Source organism: Maylandia zebra, linkage group LG11, assembly GCF_041146795.1.
Source record: "Maylandia zebra isolate NMK-2024a linkage group LG11, Mzebra_GT3a, whole genome shotgun sequence".
In the NCBI taxonomy this organism is placed as follows: domain Eukaryota; kingdom Metazoa; phylum Chordata; class Actinopteri; order Cichliformes; family Cichlidae; genus Maylandia; species Maylandia zebra.
In genome coordinates, this window is record NC_135177.1 from 16,147,057 (window position 1) to 16,162,597 (window position 15,541).

A 15,541-nucleotide genomic window follows, 5' to 3' on the forward strand; every position below is an offset into this window, starting at 1 on the left:
GGCGAGGGGTTTTCTGCCAGTATCTGCTTACTGGCCCACCACAGCATCCCTAATGTCTTTGGCCCGCTGTCACACATGCACTGGAATCAATCAAACGAGAAGAAAAATGGCGCATGAAGAAAGTGGACAGAAGTTTGGGCCCCACGTTCTTATTATTGTACCCTGTGTCTATAATTACAATGTTAACACTGAGCTCTGTAGACCCAAGCAAGCAGGACTGCTACACCAGTGTTTCGGTGGTTATATCAGTGGAAAACTACTCATGCTAGTTTTTCGGTGATGGATCCAGCTCCTTCCTCGTTTTCTCCACCGACGGTGATGCTCAAAATATTGTGTAATGCAGTGGAACAGAAGAAACCAGCACTTGACTTCATAGCAGTTGTCTAATCCAGATAAAATTATCCGTGTAAATCACAAAATTTGTGATTAATTTGTGGTTTACCAGACTATTCAAGGTATAGTAATCTCCCCTGGTTGTCTCCTCCAATGTCTCCCCCCCTCCACTTTCGTCTGTCTGCTACTGACCACTTTTCCAGCCTTCCTCCTGGCAGTACCGAGCATTCACATTCCACAGCTAGGCACTGGAGATTTCTCAAATTCTTCCCAGTGTCACTCACTGGAGAAATGTGGCCTTTAAATTTGGCAAATGCACATCAAGGCACATTGAAAAGTCATATACACTCACAGTCCTGAAAATTGAAAACCTTGAAAATTAGTCATAGTTGTTCTGTAGCCAGTGATTACGACAATTCAGCCCCACACACCCTCCTCCAAATTGTATTGTAACAGGTTAATTGCCTTATTGTGTTGACGGCAGATGCAAATATCCAAATCGGGTATGGGAATCGGCTGCTGAAGGAAAATGATAAATGAAGTGGCCCTTTTCATTACGAAATAAGTCCTCTAAAATCAGTCTGCACTATAAATTGGACTGCCTGTTGCTTCTTTGGGCCAGGTTGTAGGCTTTCCACTGGAGAGGACGGTTCAGTTAAGTAGCTTTGGCCTGAGGTGTGGGCAGATTGAGATCATCGAGGTCAGCCTGCAGGCCGATAACAAGACCGAGCGGAAAACGCAGAACGTCTGAAGTCACAAGGACAGAAAGACATCCAAGAGGTCTGCTCAGATACAACACACACTACTATATTGTCCTTTGCCGAGTGATTTTCCAGCTCCTTTTAAAAGTCAGCTGTAAATCATCAAGTCAGTTACATAAACCGAAACCAAAAAGTAATAATAATTTGTCATTAATCTTAACTGTTTTTATGTTTTGCTTTTCACATCAGCTCTCTTCTAACTATTAAATATGTTCATGTTTTTCTTTTCTTTTTTACTTTTATCTTTTCAGAACTTTTATCGGCTTTGTTAACTTTTGAAGTGTTGGCAACTTTTTTTTGACTGCACGTCATGGAGTTCAGTCAGAATTGTTATGTCCTCCTTCGTACTGAAGCTAGAATTTTTTTTTTATTTTTAATTATTTATTTATTTGTTTTTCATAGTCTGACGTCAACTTGGATTCTCAGAACGTTTTGTGGCAGGAAGCAAACTCCAAAGATAGATTTGTTTGGTTGAAACGCACATTTTTGAGATGTGCTATTAGCCTCTTGTGCAGACAAATATACAAATCTTTGCTCCTTTTTAAAGCATTGTTACCATTTAAGCCATCCAAAGACAGAAGGATAGTTCCTTTTTGCTGAGCTATTATTGGCTGTAGACACTGTGGTGCTTGTCTTGCATTATGCTGACAGCTCATGACCCAAACTTTGAATCTCAAAGGAAAAGGAAGCTCTATAACCTGTTTTGTGTATAAATAATATTAAGCGTAACTTTTTTTTCAAGGCTCTCGGCCAGTAGGTGGTTTTAAGCATTTTGTGTAAATTTCCACAGTTGATCTCGGTGGATTTAGCCTGTCTCTTTGTGTTGTGTGTTTTAATATAATCCCAGACTCTGACTACTTGTTGCTGCTAAAGATGATTCTTTTTGACTGTGGCTGGATGCTTGGACTTGGTGTTAGGCTATAAAACAAAGAGAGTACATTTAAGACTAATCAGCTGCCTCTTCAGTGGTATTGTGTATCTCATATAAAAGATGTCAGAACATATTAGAACATGCCTGTTCTGTGGCATGTAGTGAAGCATTGTTATATGATAACAAGATTATTTTTTAAAAGAAAAAGCTGCTAAAGTTAAAAAAAGATGAAACCATTGCTGTCATGTAAATGCTACACATCTTTGAGGAAGGCTGCACGTTTGAAAAACATCTTCAGACCATTTCTGCAGTTTTTATGTCCAGTAGCAGTTGACAAAAAATTAATTCTTTCAAGAAATTGATGATGAGGCTCACATTGTCTACAACACAACAAAAAGAGAGAATAGATTTAGGGCAGTTTTTTTTTTCTTTGTGTGTAGAGTGTTGATGTGAGCCAGATGTCATGGCCACTGAGATGCTCTTGTGCTCCTGTAGGAATGTCACTGGGACACATTAAGCCAACATCCTTTTGTGGAAGTGTGTGAAGCACTGAAGCAGGAGTTCTTCTTTTTGTTGATTAATCCTGTTTTATTTTTGCCTTGTAGCAGCTTTCAAGATTTCTGCCATCACCTGGTTTGCAGAGTATTTTTTTAATTGCTTTTTATTGTTGTCTATGTATCTGTTCAATTTTATGGAAAAAATGGAATGAGGCATCTTTCCCTCCATTATTCAGTGATGTGTCTGGAAGTTTCTTTGGTCACATTATTTGTTAAGAAGGTCTGACTCTTGATAACATTATACTCATTTAGTCCTGAAGGTATTTTGTTGTAGTAGTAGTACCAGTAGTAATTGTAGTAGTAAGTCACAAGCTAAAAGTGGCAGTTTTTATTTAGAGCACAATAAAAGTTGAATGTCTCTACTGGGCTGTTTCCTTGGCAAACTATAGTCTAACACAAACTTGCACTGCAGCATATCCTATACTGCCCCAATGAAAAAAGAAAGATTGAAACTATGATTTTTTTTTTTTAAACTGCTTAAAGCACATTAGTGTATGGGATACATGACAGTCTGCTTTTTAGTTGGACTTTTGGTATAAACTGTTTTGATTTAGCAGGTTTTTTTACGCTTTGATAAGAACTGGGGTGTGAAATCAAAATAATACAATTTGTTAATCATCTTATTAGCATTATTTCTCTGAAATGAGTCTCCCTCAGTACTCGGCTATTGCCATTACAAACTTTGCAGCACTGATGTCTCACAGCAAGACGGTTGTGGGTTTGAACCTTGTTGTCTGTGAAGGTTCTCAGTCATCCAGGTCATCGTAGTCAAAGGAGCTTGCAAAGAAAAGCGTCTGGACTTCTTTAAGTTACTTGAAGACGTCTCACCTCTCATCCGAGAAGCTTCTTCAGTTCTAAGGTCAAATGGTGGAGAGTCCCAGATATAAACCTAGTGGGAGTAACCCCCCACAGAGGGACAAAAGGACCCCCTGATGATCCTCTAATCGCCTGAGCCAAGGTGTGAAACTGGGTGTGGGTCCCAATCAGCCAGAGTTTCGGGTGCGTTCATTGTGAAACCTGGCCCCACCTTATCATGCGAATTCCTGAGATCAGATGGCCCAGGATGTGAGTGGGCGTTAAGGCGTCTGGGAAGGGATCTCAAAACTGGATTATAGATGGCAGAGAGTTGGTGTCGTAAACCACCGCCTCTGTTCAAAGATGGTCGCTCACAGTGGACATAGATGGCTTCTTTCACTCCTCTTTCAAACCATCTGTCCTCTCTGTCCAAAATGTGAACATTGGCATCCTCGAAAGAGTGACCTTTATCCTTAAGATGCAGATGGACAGCTGAGTCTTGTCCTGTGGAGGTGGCTCTTCTGTGTTGTGCCATGCGCTTGTGAAGTGGCTGTTTGGTCTCTCCAATGTAGAGGTCTGGGTATTCCAACAACAACCTTGTTGTTGGCTTTGATGTTTTTCTGTGGACTTTTCTCCTTGTGCATTTATGTCCGTACACTTGCATATTAGGTTCATCAGTGATTCTAAATTTACCCTATCTGTGGTTGTAAGTGTGAATGGTTCTCTGTCTTTGTGTTAACCACCATGATGGTGGTATACCAGCATATCATCTTGGATATGCTCCAGCACACGATTTAACCCTCCACACTACTATAAACGGGATAAAATGGACGGATGCTTTAAACTGCTTTAAAGGAAACCCATTTTAAAGGACAACATGCACAACACCTCTACTTACTGCAGTTAGCAGACTTTCATTTATAGTTTTTAACCCTCATCCTACCAACATATTTAACATAAATGGATTATCAAGAATAATTTCCTTAAAGAAGCAATCATAAAATTTGCACGTTTTGTAAAATTAAAATCTGTACTTTTCTGTGATACAGCTTGCAGCTATTATTGACAGTACAATCCATATTATAATTATTATTACTTTCTTCTCGGCTTGGGGCCTGCAGCGTAGGAGCATCAGTTCTCCTTCTTATGAATGACATGACTCGGGCATGCCCCAGCTGCCTCGGATAGATCTGGTGACATCAGTCCAAAGTTCTGATAACTTTAATTCTGGGAAGCTCCCCTTATAGAAGATGAATGCAGCAATTGAATCGTTCTCATTTAAAATTAATGATATGACATTTTAATTTAGAACCCATGGCAAACATTAACTGGATAAACAGCTCCATTTAGTAGTAAAATTGCATATTGGGAAATTCCCCTCGGAACCCCAAAACATTTGTATTTTTAAGAGTAGAAATGGAAAACAACAATGTGACATCATTTGGAACAAATTCTTTGACAAAGAAAAAATATTGGAATGAAAAAGGAAAAAAATCCCTCTGAGGTATGACTAAAAATATATCTCCTGGGTATAATCTGTAACTAATCATCCAATAGTCTTCAGTGTCACCACATCAGTTGTTTGGTTTATAATTTTTTTTTTTTTTACTGATTTATTTTCCTTTTTTAAGCCTTTATTTGACAGCGCAGCGCAGAAAGTAGACAGGAAAGCAGGAAGAGAGTGGCGTGCACATCCAGGGCCAACTCAAACCCGGGTCCCTGCAGTGGCCTTTGATACATGGGTTGCCCGCTCAACAAGGAGATGTGTAGCAGTGCCCCTGGTCTACTACACAGCACAGAAGATTTGCATTAAAACATTATAGAGCCCAAAGTTATGCTTTCAAAGTGCTTGTTTTGTCCCAACATTTCCATCCCAATTTGTAATATTGTAAAAACAGAGAAGTGTACTACATCCTTGTGTTGGAGAAGCTCCAATCTGAGAGCATTTGTGGTCTTGGCTCGAAACAGATTGGTTCCCTTTCCAGGTTACTTTTCTTTCAAAAGATTCTTGACTAATCACTTTTAATAAAATAGCTGTTGTATGAGCCTTGACAGACCCAAGCATTGTGAGCTTTGAACTGGTAGTGTTTATATCCTTTGGGGCCACATTATGCTTCACTGTTTGGTACCATTGTTCTGTCCACCACCTGCAGTATCGGTTGTAGTCTTAATGCCGAACAAGCTGCCTTGTGTAGTGTTGTCACTGCAGACTACAGCGTTGTCCTGGCTCTGACTTTGTGTTAAACATGCTTTCCTGCCCAAGTCAAAAATTCCAGCCAGTTTGTCTCAAACTCTATATAATTTCAGTTTATACAGGTTATCCTGCTGAGAAAGAACCCTACTTACAAGACGTTGTTGAGATGTTACATCCACAGAAAACCACCCCTGTGTTATGTTATACATTACTTTATAGGGCTCTTAAAAATGGTTGATTGATTTTTTTTACTACCATACTGTCTGCTTATACACGCGTCAGCCTGTGGGATGCTCACAGAGAGCTGTCATCAAGTTGAAGTGTGCGCAGTCATGTGAGTGTGTGTGTGTGTGTGTGTGAACACTGACACACACAGTCAGCGGTACAGCGTGGTTACAGGGCAGAAAGGTAGAGTGAGTATGTGTGTCTGTGTGTGCACGTCAGGGAGTAATTGAGTTGAATTGGTTTTAATGGGTCTTTATGGGATGTTTGGAGTTATTTCTGTCTGAGGTCTCCTCTGGCGTCCTGGCTCCTCTGAAGGATGGCTTGGCCCTCTGCCCAGCATCGAGGCAGTTCTACACGTTCTCCTCTGTTGTTTCGTTGTTGCGCTCCCTCGCCCTCTCTCTTTCTTCCTCTCTTCTTCTCCCCTGGTGCTCACTTTCCCTCTCTCGGTCATGACAGAGAGCAAGTGATTTTGCGGCACCAGAAAGTGAACGAGTGTTTGTGTTTTCCTCCCGCCCTGCCTCCCCCTCAGAGTTGCGATTTTTAACGGTGGCCCCCTTTTCGCCGAGCACTCACCCCTCTCCGCTAATCGCTGAGCGCCACTTTAAAGGCCCCAGCGAGCAGTCGAGCCTCGTCCCGACTCTCATTTGTCACAGAGATCACATGGTGGCGCATGAGTTAGGACCCTGTGGTGGCGGCGCAATTACAGGGTCGGCGGAAGGGAGCAAAGCCAGCGGATCCAGTGGCAAGGACGACTCCTCGGTGGCGGCACTGAGCTAAACTTTCTGTTCCTGTCTTTTTGATGGACGGCCTGAGGAAAGAGGAGGCACATTATATGGGAAGACGGGGAGTTACTTATAGTGTGTGTGTGTGTGTGTGTGTGTGTGTGTGTAGGCATACAGTGAAAGCACAGCACATTTTGTTTTTGTCATCGCCACTCTTTTTAAATTATTCTCAGCCAATTTAGTGGCGCAAAAAAAAAATAAAGATCCAACAAATAAGTGTTGGCAACGACTTCTGGAAACATTCTCACATGTGTTTTGAGAACTTTGAAGGCACATTATGTGATTCTGCACCAGTCAAACCACATCCCAGTTTAGCTCCAAGTATGGACTGTTTTTATTCACTTCTGCCTGAACACTCTCCTTTTAGAATGAGTTACTGCTCTGTGATAACCAGAGGTGTGGACTCGAGTCACATGACTTGGACTCGAGTCAGACTCGAGTCATTAATTTTATGACTTTAGACTTGACTTGAAAAAATGTTCTAAGACTTGTGACTTGACTTGGACTTTTACACCAATGACTTGGGACTTGAATTGGACTTGAACCGGTTTACTTGAAAAGACTTGATATTTTACCCCAAATATAAAATTTAACATGCATATTATATAGAGATTGAAAATGTGACGTCATTCACGGGTAGAACCGCAAAGGATTCTGGGAACTCGTGGCAAGCGGTACTAGCGCACGCAGGCTTTCAATTGAAATCAGTTATACAGCGATAAAAAGAAACACAAAAATGTCAAGAAGCCGTTGTATTATTAACTGCAATAGCCGGTCGCATGACAGCCACGAGAAGCTGACGGGTAAAGAGATCGGTTGTTATCGGATTACGTCGTTGAAGAGAAATTGTTCGAGCCATGTTTCCGAAGTAACAAAGACGCGACGGATGGCCTGGATTGCAGCCATTCAAAGATCAAATATAACGTCCCAGAACCCTCCAGCTCACAGGTTAGTCTGCTCCAAGCATTTACACGAAGGTCAGTGTTTTTTAGTAGTTAATGCGTCATTTTCATAACATAATTAGTGATATAGGTTACAAGCAAGTCTGGCGCTGAACAGAAATTGTCGCGCTATGCTCCTTTATTTATTGTGCATAAATAGTGAATTGTCCTGACACAATATTGCGTTTCGCTTCTGTTATTATGGTACATTGACAAAAACACATACTTTTATTCACAGGATAAAACAGTTGTTTTGTATCACTAATTGCCCAGTACGATTACAGCATACAATATTATTGTCACTGCTACATTTCTGTGATGGGTACCAGAAATTATTTCCACTACTAATTAATTACCGTTGAGCTCAAAGGTCCTATTAATAAACGGTTAAGGAATGTGTATTTATGAAGACGATTTGTGAGACTGGTAAACTTATGATACGTACGATGGTCTTTACTTTCTACACGGTGCATTTCAAGGTCCTGCACCCATCCGTCGGTAAACTGTACCTGGGCTTGTTGCAGTGACCGGAAGTTACTAAACTTCATGAGTGTATGCACTCACTCCAAGAACCGTATGATTATAAATATACATATAAATATTCTAAGATGAGATAGCTGACTTCATCTAACTAGCAAATGTTGTCCAGGCTACGTTGGTGATACAGTTTTTTTTTAATGTGTATGATATTTTTGTCATGCGATTTTAAAGCTGGTCCTACAACCGCATCCAAGAATAACATGCAGCTTATCTCAGAACTGTCGGTGAAAATTATTCTTGGAGCTAGGTTTAATTGAGCTGCATTTTAAAGAGGTGCAATTTCACAATTTGTGTATATTTTCTAAGTTCACTATTTTGTCATGTGTTGAGAAAAACACAGATTTTAAAATTACATGGTCTAATATTTACATTTAGCATAACTGCAACATTATTTTTTCTTTTTTTTTTTTAAAGACTCGAAAGGACTTGAAATTCCAAGTTTCAGACTTGTGACTTGACTCGGACTTTTACACCAGTGACTTGAGACTCGACTCTGACTTGCCTGACATTACTTGAGACTTGACTTGAGACTTGAGGATAAAGACTTGAGACTTACTTGAGACTTGCAAAACAATGACTTGGTCCCACCTCTGGTGATAACTACATACTGTATAAATATGCTACTGTCTTTTTAGATGTCTTCTTTCTGCTTAATGTAAATGTAAATGAATCAAATCTGATTAAGTAGTGTGTGGTACATAATTTATAATTATGTGTGTGTATTTGTTCACGTCTTTGTGGCCCCCACCGTGTGTGTGTGTGTGTGTGTGTGTGTGTGTGTGTATGTATGTCTCTGTGTGTGTTTGAGTTTATGTGCCATGGGAGAGTGACAGTTCTGACCTTACCCTCTGAGGCCATGCCAGGTCATTGGCCGCCAGCCTCAGAGTGGTGAGGCCACATACTGGGGTGAGCGCTGCGACTGAGAAAACAGGCTTCATGAAAACAGAGTAGGATAAATAGATGGTTTGAAGGCTGGATCGTGGGAGGAATGAAGAAAAAAAAAAAAGATGGGTGACGAGAATGAGACAGACCGACCACAGCACAGAGGAGCAAGAGTCAGGAAGGAGCCTGGTGGAGGAAAAGGCAAATCCTTGTAGCGAGGATGGAGAAAATGCTGAAGATGGGCTCCATGCTGCTCATTAGGTTTGGGTGTGTATGGGAATGGCAGCAAACATGACATTTCCTCTGCAGCCAGCGGAACGACTCCGGCATCAAATAACAGCCCTGCTGCACAATGAGTAGTAAAGCTGTAGCCACCAGAGCTGTCGCCCAGCCCAACTACCACCAGCCACCATGAGCCAGGAGCCTTCACTTTGACTCAGGGCCAGGGCAGGGAGCAGGATGTAACAAACAAGCTTCATACAGATTTGAGACTCTGGCTTGGTAGCTGCATCAAGCATCCAGTTAACTAGACAGGGATACCTGAGCACTGCATTTATTTATTTATTTAATTATTTTATTTTTTATTTTATTTTTTCCAAATTGAGTCTTTAACCTAAAGGGAAACTACTGTCAGTGACCAAGCTGGCACTTAAATCAAGCATGGCCCTGGGTGTGTATCCTTGTTTGGACATGTAATTATTGTCTGGGAAAATTCTCATAGTAAATGACAAGTTTACTGATTTATAGCACAACTTAAAGTTTGTTGGTTTTTCTCAGAAGCCAGACTGTTTAAGGACAGATTCAGAGTTTAATCAGTCCGAGAATGTTGTGCAATAGAACAAATTAAAGATGAAGCAGATCAACATTTTTAAAAAGACTAATACATTAAAACCACTGCACATAATCATTTGAATGTATTCCATTTGTTGTTGTTTTTTCATCATTCACCACCCTATAAAATAGATTTTCACAATTAAGTTTTGTTTTGAATGCACTCTTCTTCACCAGAACAAGATCTCCTCTAAACACAAATGTGCTTAAAACAACAGGTTTAAGAACATTTTCGGTCTCCGTTCCGAACTCGTGTTTTCAACTTGCCTTTTCTCACTTCCACTCTCATCCTCCCAATTAATATTGCTGCAGTCTTCTGTTCTTCTGCTTTTATTTTGGTAAGTAAAGGCTCTTTGATTCAGTAGATATGAGCCGCAGAGTAATAAACCCATCAGGCACGTGTCCATGATGTAATCATAACAAAGGGATCCCCCTGCCAGAATGTCTTCCTGAGGTTATATTGAAAGATTCATGACATGTTTAACAGTCTTTTGCACACTGAAGACATATAATTTCTTGCATTGGACACATCTAACTGGTCATCTTCTTACAGTGTCTGATGTATTTCCCCTGGCTCCACAGCTGTCTTGAAAGTAGCAGCTTTGCTCCCAGTTTTACCGACATGGAAGGTGGCTGTTATGGGCAAATAAGAGGACAGGACGAGTTTAGAGAAAAGGGTCAAACCGCATGATGAGAGTGCATGGTTCTGTCTCCTGAAAGCCCTTCCAGCAACCGGAAGCAACCAAGTTAAAGGCCACAGCCACAATTACTGTGTTGGTGCGCTGCAACAGGGTCCTGTCAGAGATGTAAAAAAAACAACTGAGTTTGTGTGTGTGTCCTCCTTTTTTTATTTTATTTTAAATGTAATGTAATTGAACCTCTGGTGGTGAGGTGAGGTGAATGACTCTGACAGCTGAGGTGTAAATCCAGCCATGGATAGGCTGGAATAAGACTACCAAACCAATTACATTTGGCCTTCTGTAGATGCTGAATAGAGTATATTGAAAGACAGAGGGGAAAATTTGTTAATAGTAGGTCCTTATAGACATGAATAAAATGGTTCTTGTGTTTTATTTTTCCTTCTTTAACAGACGTTGGTGGATGACTGGTTGGGCTATCTTTGTCCCAGATTGAAATGTATATAATGGATTATCTTAAAATCTTGTCCATGGTCCCCCGAGGATAAATCCTGAGGACTGGAAACTAAGTTTGAATTTGACTATGTTTTAGTCACTAACAGGGTGGCTCAAGGGATGTTGTCAGTCTAAAAGACACGTCTGTGTCCAGACTGGAAAAAAAACATAAAGGGAGCAGGTCACTGTTAAATTTCGTACGGATGATGTGATCGTCTGTTTTTTTTCTCCACTGACACAGTGAAGCTGGTTTAGATTCAAATCTATAGACTGTTATTAAATGGAGTAATTCCTAAAAGACTTTGGTGATTCCCTTTCTTTTTCTGTAGCAAAATTATCCATTTTGTTTGACCTGGAATTGGTTTACTACCAAAGTACTTGTAAAACTAATGACATTCCCAGCATGGGCTGCTTGTGTTTTCTCCTACACGTTTCTTTTGCCAGTACAGTAAAATGCAAGAGTAAGACAACAGGAAGCCTTTTACTGCCACCCTTGCTCTGCACCAAATGAAACAACTTAAATACAGCAAATGCAAAGCCAAGTCTCATATTCAGGAACTAACCCAAGGCAAGGTTGCAGTTTGAACAAGATATAGCCTGATCATATCCAGCATAGGCATGTATCAATTCAAACTCATACATCAGTCAGTCAATGCAGTCAGCAACAGGGTACCAAAACGTTTCTTGGTTTTAATCTGTCGGTGCAGCTTTGACTGTTTCTCTTAAATGCAGTAACTTCAACCCATCTTATAAATTGCATTAACTACTGTAGCAGCACACCGGCTGCCACTTAGCTGCCCCAGACATTACTGCATTTTGCCATTTTCCAAACATATTGTCATATTGTGCGCTGGCATCCAGCACAGCTTCTAAAGTATAGCTCTAACTAACTTAGCTTATGCCAGCTAGCTGACACACTGCCAGTAACTGTCTCTGTGCATTTAAGCTGCATGGGTTTTGCACAAGTCTATTAAATAGGTCACAAGTTTTTTTTTGTTTTTTTTTTCCCTGAGCCTCTAGTGTCTGAAATTCTATCCCACGATATTGTATAAACAGTGGCAGGCTCCTTTTGTGTCATAAGCATCTGAAGAATGCACTGGTGCAGCGAGTACTATGAGGGGTGTTCCCTCGGGGACATGGCCCACAAGAGGGGATCGATCAAGGCGATGCTGGCGTCACAGTGTAAATTGGAACTTATGTTAGCATTGTCTTCGTGGGTGTGTGTTTGCATAAGCTGAGCAATGGGTTCACCATCGGGGCGGGGGAAAAGATTGGACAGCGGCTCTGTTTATTCACCAGACCTGGATGAGTCATTTCGCCAAGGCAATGCTGACAGCAACATGTCACATCAAGACATCGCCCAGCTCTCAGCTCCTCGCTTGATTCCTCCTTCTAGTGTAGATCACCAACTGTTGTTATTGTCTTCCAGTGCTGTTATTAACTTCCACATTCCTGAGCATAGTGTCATATCATCAGTGAATTTTGCACACTGAACTCATTTACCTCAGCTGGTTATGGATTGCTAAAAACAGCACTCAGCCTCAGTGAATTGACTTGAAATTAGGTTTCTACTGTGTTAAGTTTAACTTCTATAAGCCCAGCCTGCAACACAATATTTCCAGTGTACCCTGTGGCATGTTGACATTAGTGACACAGCCCTGACTCATTTAGCCTCCAATAAGTGAGTGATAGTGGCACAAGTTTGCCACGGTTATTTAGTCCTTCACAGCCAAAACCCCAGACCTCAGCAATGTAAACATTGCCTCTGTGCGCGTATGTGAATCCCAGGCTTAACTTACAGTGCCGTATGGGCATGTGATGCTTATTTTCAGCAGGTTATTTGGTTACAACGGCTGTTTGGTTTGTGGTTTTTAAGGATGGAAAAGTATGTGATGTTCTCCCAGCCATGCCTAAATGAAGAGCGTATTGTGCGGTACAGTTATTTCAGTGGAAAACAAATGCACAGAGCCCATGAGTGGAAACGCTGGTCATATACACTGCTCAAAAGCACTAAAGGAACACTTTGAAAAAACATCAGATCTTAGTGTTGGGAGCAAAAAATCATGCTAAATATCTATACTGATACGGACTGGGTAATGTGTTAAGAATGAAAGCTTGCCACATCATTGGTTGATCAATTACATTTCTATCAATCAACAGTGCTAAATTCAACGACACCCCAAAAATCAAAGTGAAAAGATGACACAGGAGGTCAGTCTTTTTTGCCAAAATTTAATTGCAGGATCTCCAAATGGTACTCAGAAGTTTGTAAGGCCCCCCACATGCTTGTATGCATGCCTGACAATGTCGTAGGTGCAACCTAGCAGCGAAACATAATGTTCCAGAGGTGTGCCGTTAGATTTAGTTCAGTGGAGTTCAGGGGCCAGTCAATGGTATCAGTTCCTTCATCCTTCAGGAACTGCCTGCATACTCCTAACATGAGGCCGGGCATTGTGGTGCACTAGTGAGAAATCGGGACCCATGGCACCAGAGTAGGGTGTGACAATAAGTTCAAATATTTCATCTCAACACCTAATGATTGTCAGGGTGCAGTTTTCTGTGCATTGCTCTATGGATATGCCTCCCCAGATCATCACTGACCCAGCACCAAATCAGTCTTGCTGAATGGTCTTACAGGCAGTACATCTGTCACATGTGCTCAGAGTGAACCTGCTTTTATATGTGAGAGCATGGGGCACCAGTGGTGGCGCTGCCAGTTCTGGTATTTTATTGCAAATGCCAATCGAGCTGCACAGTAAGGACAGGGCCCACATTGACACCACTGTCCTGCTATAGATCATTTTGTATTTCTGGCAGTGCTCATCCTGTACCTCCTTGCAGAAAGGAGCAGATACCGCTCCTGCTGATGGGTTCAGGACCTTCCTCGGCCCTGTCCAGCTCTCCTAGAGTAACTGCCCGTCTCCTGGAATCTCCTCCATGCTCTTGAGATTGTGTGTCTTAACACCAAAGCAGCTGAAACTGAATAATAGCCCCCTCTGCTACTTCACTGACCAGATCAATATCCCACAAGTTGAATTGACTTGATAATATACTATTATTAAAAAGTGTTCTAATTTTTTTGATTACTCTTCTTGTAACTCCATGAAAGTTGCACATCTTAAAACAATGCTGGCAAAAAATATGCTCAACACTGGTATCAGAGGTGTTTTTCTTAACTTTATTGATGGAAACAAACTGGTGAGGGTAAAAGAAAAGGCTTGCTGAAGTTGCAGAGAACAGACATAGCTTTGGTCTGGACAAGTGGCAAGTGGATAAGATTATAGTATAGTACTGGTTTTATGTTGTGGTAGATAACGGGTGGAGCAGAGGCATCCTTGTGCAGTAATGTCAGGTTTCAGAAAACCCAAATGCAAATGCCTGGGAGGCTGAGACCTCTAATGTCCATGATTGTCCCATTGGCCCAGTGTACCAGCCTAAATCAGCCCTCCAGCTCGTACGGTTGTGTCATATCCATTTTATAAATGCACTCACACACATGCACAGTGAGGGAAGGAAGCAGATATAGCTGACCACAGCAGGCCGCATGTGAATCGTTCTGACTCTGTAACACCAGTCTCCCTGCCCACATACAGCTGAAGGAGTAGCACCTCCAGTAGTTAAGCTTTCACCTCTACACAGTGTCTCACACATCCAAAAATCACACAGTTATTAAACTGCCTGCATGAGTTTAACTCTTCATTTAGTGTTGTAGATTTTCGATGGAACTTTTCATTTTGGAAGTGTTCTCAGTCATAATCCTACATATCTGCCATCTATAAGGCTTGTTCAAGTTTAGAGATGGCTCACTGATTTATTTATGTGTTTTTTGTTTTTCAGTCGGTGGTCAAAACAGGACGCTTGCTTATCAGTCATGAGGCACCGGTAACAGGAGGCTTTGCTTCTGAAATCAGCTCTACAGTACAGGTGAGTGGAGGCCATGAGTGTATGCATTCATGCATGTCACTGATTGTGTGTCCATGCTGATAGTGTGCTATAGTTGACTTTTATTTGACAATCTGTCTCCCAGGGGTAGATATAAAACTCCTAAAAACTTCTAACTGATTTCCCCAGAGCTGTGGTTTTGAAAACTGAGAGGCCTGCCTCCGAGCTGGGTTTACAGTAGAGCTGAGAAGAGGCACCGATCTTTGCACCATGAAGCAAAGATTATGAGTAAGGTCAAAGGAGAGGTGCTTGCCAGCTAATCTGGCTGCTAACCAGCACGCTCAGCAGCTGGAGCTGCAGCAGTGGCTTTGACACACAGCTCACAGAGGCAATCAATTAAGGCACTTTAGAAACCTCTAGTGCTTCACCACTGCAGTTTGCATCAGAAATGATATTCCTTCTATGAGTCAACAGAAACTCAGACATATTCTCTAGCCCGAGTGAAAATTAATCTCCATAAAATAGCTTAGAATGGATAAAGAGACATTTCCTATGTCAAAGAGATTCACTGATAAATGTGGACTGCTAATAGTTGACTCTGTATTTCTAGAGGAACTATGCTGCCAGTCATTGTGCGGTAAAATATAATCATGGTTGGCTTGAATGTTGAATGTGCAGTTGTGTTGATGTGATTTCCCGAAAAATGAGCATATATAGAATTAATTCAAAATCAATTTTGTCAGATGATGTGCATAAATATATCTTATACTTTATAGTGCCAATGGCAGTATGATTTTTTTTTTTTTTTTTTTAA

General features: G+C 41.2%; 1 protein-coding gene across 1 annotated transcript in view; it reads left to right on the top strand.

Annotated features, from left to right (window-relative positions):
* Positions 1-15,541, top strand: part of bckdhb (branched chain keto acid dehydrogenase E1 subunit beta) — an 82,602-nt gene that overhangs the window by 34,138 nt on the left and 32,923 nt on the right. The window contains exon 9 of the mRNA XM_004541654.5: positions 14,683-14,769. Within this exon, the coding sequence (XP_004541711.1) occupies positions 14,683-14,769 (87 nt within the window). The remainder of the gene's footprint in view (positions 1-14,682; positions 14,770-15,541) is intronic.